At 33.7% G+C, this 7,252-nt stretch overlaps 1 protein-coding gene across 1 annotated transcript in view; it reads right to left on the bottom strand.

Annotated features, from left to right (window-relative positions):
- Positions 1 to 552: 552 nt before the first annotated feature.
- Positions 553 to 7,252, bottom strand: part of LOC149789264 (kelch domain-containing protein 10-like) — a 40,357-nt gene continuing 33,657 nt past the window's right edge. Inside the window, exons 7-10 of the mRNA XM_089975439.1 lie at positions 7,012 to 7,078; positions 5,253 to 5,300; positions 3,427 to 3,569; positions 553 to 834 (exon numbers count right to left, since the gene is read on the bottom strand). Coding sequence (XP_089831565.1) covers positions 625 to 834; positions 3,427 to 3,569; positions 5,253 to 5,300; positions 7,012 to 7,078 — 468 coding nt within the window. The 3' untranslated portion in view covers positions 553 to 624. The remainder of the gene's footprint in view (positions 835 to 3,426; positions 3,570 to 5,252; positions 5,301 to 7,011; positions 7,079 to 7,252) is intronic.

Here is a 7,252-nt window from a genome sequence, read left to right as displayed (position 1 = left end):
AGAAATATTAAGTAGTAGTTACATTTGACTTAATTCTGTTTGTAATTAAAGTTACTCATTAAAATTATTACAAATAATATTTTAATTAGTAAAATAATTACTAAGTAATATTTTACTTGCTGTCCTTTACTTATGATTACTTTTCTTTTTCTTAGCATTCCTTCCAGTTACTAGTATTACTCATCCATTTAACAACTTTTTTATTTGAGTTTACTTATTCTGAGTAAATGAAATATGTTTCTAAAAGTAATAAAGAATAGTTGTTTTTGTCTGAGTGTGTGTATTGTGACTGTTTTTAAAGACTGATCAAGTAATAATGAAAATCAGGTTCTTGCACCACTTTTTGTGTAATGTAATAGCAGTATAATATCATGCAGTGTAAGAAAATAGTCACATAATGAAAGCTAGAGATATTTCCCACTGTTGTTCTACACTGAAAAATACATACACACATTAGACAATGAGTAAACACTGTGCTTACACATTCTCACATTGAGCTTAGACCATTTCCTATGCCTAATTATATCTGTTTTAGATTTCAACAAATAAGAATTTCTGCACTGAAAAATTTATTTCTGCTTATTATCACAGACACACTATGTGGAACAAGAAATTCGCCTAATCTCAGGAAATTCTGTCCAATAATTGTCGAGGTATTCCCAGATTTATGAGCACTGTTTTATCCTTTGTGTATTTTTCCATTTCAATAAGATTACACAGTATTTCCCAACACATTTCCATCAGCGAAGGAATTTTCAGCCAGATTTTTTGAATAATGTTAGTCCTTTTGTCTTCATAGTGGGTAACTCCACCAAAAATATACATACAGCCAGCCTGAAAGAAAGAAATGTAAAATATAGAGTTAACATACATCAGTGACATAACATCAAGTGACAAAAATCATCTGACACTATGACATAACACCTAGCAATAGCCATAACATTCAGAAACAGTGCTTACAGTTAGTGTCATAATATCAAGCCATAAAAATCATGTCACACTGTAACATACCACCTACGTCATTTAGAAGGGACCCTGGATGGCCAAGTGATCTAAGGCATTCTCCTTTACAGATCACTTACATGTATCTGCAATAATTCAAGTCACAGCTTGACCAATGTGGCATGTGAGAAAGATTGCCAGTAGCTTCCTGTGAGCTGGTGGTTCTTTCCAGGGTCTTCCCAGGTTCTAACCTTCACCAAATATATTAGTTGCATGTATAGCCTGCAACGCAATGAAAAATGGTGTTAAACCAAACAAACAAAAATATTTATAAAGTCTTTAGTGTCACAACATCATGTAATATAAATGATATCACACTGACAAAACACCAAACGTTAAATAGCTTTATCATTTAGATAATTGTTTAAGCAGTGTTGTAACATCATGTCATAAAAATCATGTTACCCTGTGGCACAGCACCTAGCAATATCACATAGCTATATCATTCAGAAACAGTCGCTACAGTGTCATGACATCATGTCTCTAAATTCATACTGTGTTTTAATGGAACACCTAGCAATGTCATAGTTATCTTATTTACAAACAGAAAGTCTGAAAGGTTACACAATAAAAAGAATCTGATACTTTTGCTTCTTTGACATGAAACTTAAGATACCTGTTGCTATCCTCCAAGAAATCTAAATCCATTAAACAATACCATATAAATATCATAATCATGCAAATAAATAATTCCATGCTTCTACTGATTACCATAACTACTCTTTCTTCCACAACACTGTCACATCCTGGAAACTGTCAGCATAGAGAAACTTCCTAAATTTCAGTAAATTCAACCTGGTAATTAGCTACATCCGTAATACTTTATACCACAATTCCATACCTACTGTATTTTTTTCTTTTATCACCATGTGTCCAACCACTGTATCTGTCCTTTGTGACAATACAACTTTTATGTGACCGCTCTGTTGGCCTAAGTGGTTACAGTGTCTGCCTCTGATGTGGGAGGTTGTGGGTTTGAACCCCGGTCAAGTCATACCAAAGATTTATAAAAATTATACTAGCAGCTGCCTTGCCTGGTGCTCAGCATTAACAGGTTAGTGTTAGACTGGTTGGCTTGGTGTCAGGACAATGTGACTCAGTGGGACATGATGGAACATGTCTGCAGATTGATGCCCCACTGCTAGACATCACTATAAAGTGCCACATTTCAGACTTTTTAGCGATGTGACTGAAAAACTATTAAGCTATGTTAAAAATCCAAATCACACATAGACACCATTTTTATTAAAAAAAATTTCTTCATGCACTTATCTGCACATTTTTTTCTCCAATAACTGCCTAAATGTGGAGATATCAAAGGCTGCAGCCATGAATCATGTAACATTGGAGGAAAGAAACATGTTAATACAAATGTCTACTTTTCATGTCTGATTAACACTCATATCAGATCCTCCATCCATTTATTTTCTAGGAAAATCAAAGCTATTTTATCTCTCCGGAGAAATACAGTTTTGGTCCCACACTTTTCAATGCGCAAACTATCATTTTTATCAATGTATACACTGCATCAAACTGCAGTGTCAATCCAGATATGACGATGCATCTGAGTAGGAAAACAGTGTCGACTTAGATCTGACGATGCATCAGAGTAAGACTGTGTCAATTTAGATCTGACGATGCAGAGTATGAAAACAGTGTCAACTTTAATCTGATGATGCATCAGAGTATGAAAACAGTGTCAACTTAGATCTGATGATGCATCAGAGTACGAAAACAGTGTCAACTTAGCTCTGATGATGCATCAGAGTATGAAAACAGTGTCAATCCAGATCTGATGATGCATTAGAGTATGAAGACTGTGTCAATCCAGATCTGATGATGCATCAGAGTATGAAAACAGTGTCAACTTAGATCTGATGATGCATCAGTATATGAAAACAGTGTCAACTTAGTTCTGATGATGCATCAGAGTATGAAAACAGTGTCAATCCAGATCTGATGATGAATCAGAAAATGAAAACTATATCCTTTGTAGACTTAGTTTTCATTGTAAGTGAACTGAGATTTCCACAAAAATGCTCTGTACTGTAACAATATATATTTTACAAATTTTAAGCTAAAATTTGCAAGGATGTGTCATGACAATATGTGGTTGCAGATGCAGATGCCTAAAGAAAAGAACTAAAAATCAACAGGAAATTTTGAAAATACATTATTATAAACAAGAAAATGAGCAAAAACCTGACATAACAAAGTAGCATTTATTCCTTTCCTTAAATATTTTTAAAATAATACATTATAGAAGTTTTAAAAAGTAGAATGTTAACCACTAATTATTTAATTATGAATGCTAAAACTTCACTGATACAAAGTTTTTGCAATAGGAGTTATATATCTAAAAATTTCAAGCTTTTCCACAAAATTATAAATGTAACAAGTTTAGAGGTTACTGAAAGCTGTTACCTGTGTGAGGTCTGCAGAGTGGAAATAGACTGGCACTTGAAGCTCAACTGAAAGCTTTGTCCACTTGTGAGTATACAAACAGAACTTCCACAGACATGGCAGAATGAAGAGTTCTTTAGTCAACCCTCCACATACATATACCTCTAAAACAAAAACAAGAAATCAAATTATATGTATAATCAAACATGTTATGAGGTCACATGATGTAATAACAAACTCAATACAATGACTGATCTAAGCATCATTAGTGCAATTCCCCAACCCCACACTAATGAATATGTAGGATTCTATTAATCCCACATAGCTCTCTCTCTCTCTCTCTCTCTCTCATTGGCAAGATGTGTCCCACATGTAAGGAAATAATGTTTTTTTCTTCAAATGGCTGCTTAGTACTTTAAAGTCCAGAGATCCTACAGTTTCTTGATCATAAATTGTGTTTGCATATTTAGCCAATCAAAAGTAAACTTTCAAAAAATAACTGAATTTCCATTTTCAGCAAGCAAAAGCAATAATTAAAATGAAATGAAATTGAGTTTCCACTGTCTGCCAATCAAAAGTGAACTCAACGCAAATAAAGTTATCTGTAATTGTTTTATGTCAAATCTCAAGTTCAAAACTTGTATGACCTCTAGGTTAGATCTAAAATTTGTATGACCTCAAGGACAGATCTTCTAAAACTTGTATGACCTCAAGGCCAGATCTTCCAAAACTTGTATGACCTCAAGATCAGATATTCAAAAACTTGTATGACCTCAAGGCCAGATCTTCTAACAAATGCATGACCTCAAAGGCCAGATCTCTAAAACTTGTATGTCCTCAAGGCCAGATCTTCTAAAACTTGTATGACCTCTTGGCCAGATCTTCTAAAACGTTTATGAATTCAAGGCCAGATCTTCTAAAACTTGTATTAACTCAAGACCAGATCTTCTAAAACTTTTATGACCTCAAGGCCAGATCTCTAAAACTTGTATGACCTCAAGGCCAGATATTCTAAAATTTGTATGACCTCTTGGCCAGATCTTCTAAAAAAAACTTGTATGAATTCAAGACCAGATCTTCTAAAAACATATATGACCTCTTGGCCAGATCTTCTAATACTTTTATGAACTCAAGACCAGATCTTCTAAAACTTGTATGACCTTTTGGCCAGATCTTCTAAAACTTGTATGACCTCTTAGCCAGATCTTCTAAAACTTATATGACCTCTTGGCCAGATCTACTCAAGACCAGATCTTCTAAAACTTGTATGACCTCAAGGCCAGATCTTCTAAAACTTGTATGACCTCTTGGCCAGACCTTCTAAAACTGGTATGACCTCTTGGCCAGATCTTCTAAAACTGGTATGACCTCTTGGCCAGACCTTCTAAAACTTGTATGACCTCATAGCCAGAACTTCAAAAACTTGGTTGTATGTACCCTAAGAATTTTGCTATTTAGAACTGTTGATTGCTTAATACAACTTTGGAGGAGGTTTGACTATATAATTACATTTGGTATCTCACAACACTATGTACCTAAATTATTTGCTTGGCAGCTCTATTACACTCAAAATATAATACTGGGTTGATTGTAACAAAAGAAAAAAAATTATGATCAACTCTACAGAATGACCCCAAAATCATGTTCTTATTTATTTCCATAAAATAAAATAAAATAAAATAAAATAGGAAAGCTTACTTAAAGGTGACAGAGTTTACAGTCACACAGATTTCTTGATTGTGGACCTAATGATATCCATCCTAATTTGCCTTATTTTGAGAATCAAGGAAATAAGCTACCCTCTTTTACTTATTGAAATCTTAGTTATAATTTTTTGATTTTCTTACCATTTTCTATCTGAACACAGCTGTGACACTTCCGAGGCTTGGGAAATCCTGACAAAATGAAAGAATTAAGGAAAACAAAATAAGATTCAACTTAACTTTCATTGTAACTGCATTACAAACAAGTAATTGCCACAAACACGGCCAATTAGCCCTCACTGTCAAATGAAATGAGTACTGTGAAAACTGGTGTATTATGTAATATTTTTATACTTGTTAATAAGTCAGGTCCAACTGCAAACTGCCAAAATCCAGATCTGCCATTGCATAATGTGCTGGTAGATCTGGGTCTTTGCAGTTTGTTAGGAGTAATCAGTACAACAAACATCACAGACCCTGATCTGCTGACCAGTGCATCATGCAACCGTACATAAAGGTCTATGTTGTTGCAGCTGAACTATACTTTTATGCAAGCATATTTTGTAAGTGTAAAAAGTCAATCATGGGCAATAAAACTAAAAGATATGATCCAGACATATCCTATAATCTATATCATCTAAGATCTTGCTAATACAGAGCTTCCCAACAAATTGCATTTAAATATTTGTCTGTTACAAATTGGCTTTTTTATGAGACATTAGGATCTTTGAAGTCAGCTGATGACTATAACGCTCTAAAATGTGGAGCATCAAATTCATCTCAGACCTTTATAGTTCAGGAAAACAGTCCCAAATCAAGCCAAAAATAATGATGCAAGAGTTTTTACTAGAAAATGAAATGTCTACTCTTTGTTGATCAGAAGCCAAACACCTATAAAAGAAACTAAATATTTGTTGACGTGATTGCTCTCTCAAATGCTCACAAGTCATAGAAAAGTTTATCAAGGGCCATAACTCAGTAAGGATGTCTCAAACTAAAGCAAGACCTTAATAAGGTGAAGGTTTAGAGTGAATTTGGTTGAAATCAAAACAAAAAATACAAATGTGATGGAGTTCACAAGCCATAGAGACTGTTCTAAATCAATCAATGAAAATCAAGGGAAATAACTCTGTATAATACCATTAAGATCATATTAGCACTGATCTCATCGAAGATCTAGTCAAGATTAAGTTTTATCCATTCACTGGGATGAAGTTTTTACAGCTTTAATTAAGATCAAACAAGATATAACACAGATACCTCAACATGATGCCAGAGTTCTACGTCAAAGAGAGACCATTAACTCAATATAAAATTGCAAAAAAAGCATGATACAAAATATATTTGCTTTCTACAAAGTCCTGCAAAGGTTTACTAAGGGGACAGTGATAAGCAAACTTCTAAGGCAAACAAGGCTGATAACTCTTCAAAATTCTGCAACAAAATTACAAAATCTATAGTTGACCCAGGTCTTTTTAATCTAAGGTTTTATACCAAATTTAGTATTAAAAAAAGTCCATTTGAAGCTGTTCAACATAAACTGGAGGGCAAAGTTCTATGTGAAACAAGGATCATAACTCTGTATAAGTTGAAACTACCTTATTCTCCATTATTAATATATGCATGTGTTCCCATCTTCTGGCTCCAGCCCTACATGGATGGATCAAAATCAAATACCTCTGTGCACATCTACAGACCACCCAAGATCATATCCAGAGATCTAAAGTATCTCAATTAAACAGTGTAGGAGTACTAATTCAATAAAATACAGCAACACACGTGTAAAGTGTTAACACAATTTCTGTCAGCTGACATAAACAGGTGCAAATATTACATAATAAATAAATAAAATTATAAAGAATTCAATATTAGTTTAATGAGAAGTATTTATTCTTTTAGTTACCGTGAATAATATCTGGTACAGTTACAATCTTTTCCCATATGCGATTGCCTATATCAAATGCTGGTATCTGAAAATGAAATTGATAAAGATTATCGCTATTAAACAATCAATACCTGAACAAAATATAGTAAAACTTGTTTTGTGAGACCACTCCTGTCAACAAAAAGTGGTCTCTCAAGACAAGTGTCACTTACAACAGGTTGTGCAAGATGACTTTTTTTTTTCAAGGTCAAAATCATGC

The sequence above is a fragment of the Sinohyriopsis cumingii genome, chromosome 11 (genome assembly GCF_028554795.1).
Source record: "Sinohyriopsis cumingii isolate HCF-2022 chromosome 11, ASM2855479v2, whole genome shotgun sequence".
In the NCBI taxonomy this organism is placed as follows: domain Eukaryota; kingdom Metazoa; phylum Mollusca; class Bivalvia; order Unionida; family Unionidae; genus Sinohyriopsis; species Sinohyriopsis cumingii.
This window is presented reverse-complemented; position numbering and strand designations above follow the sequence as displayed.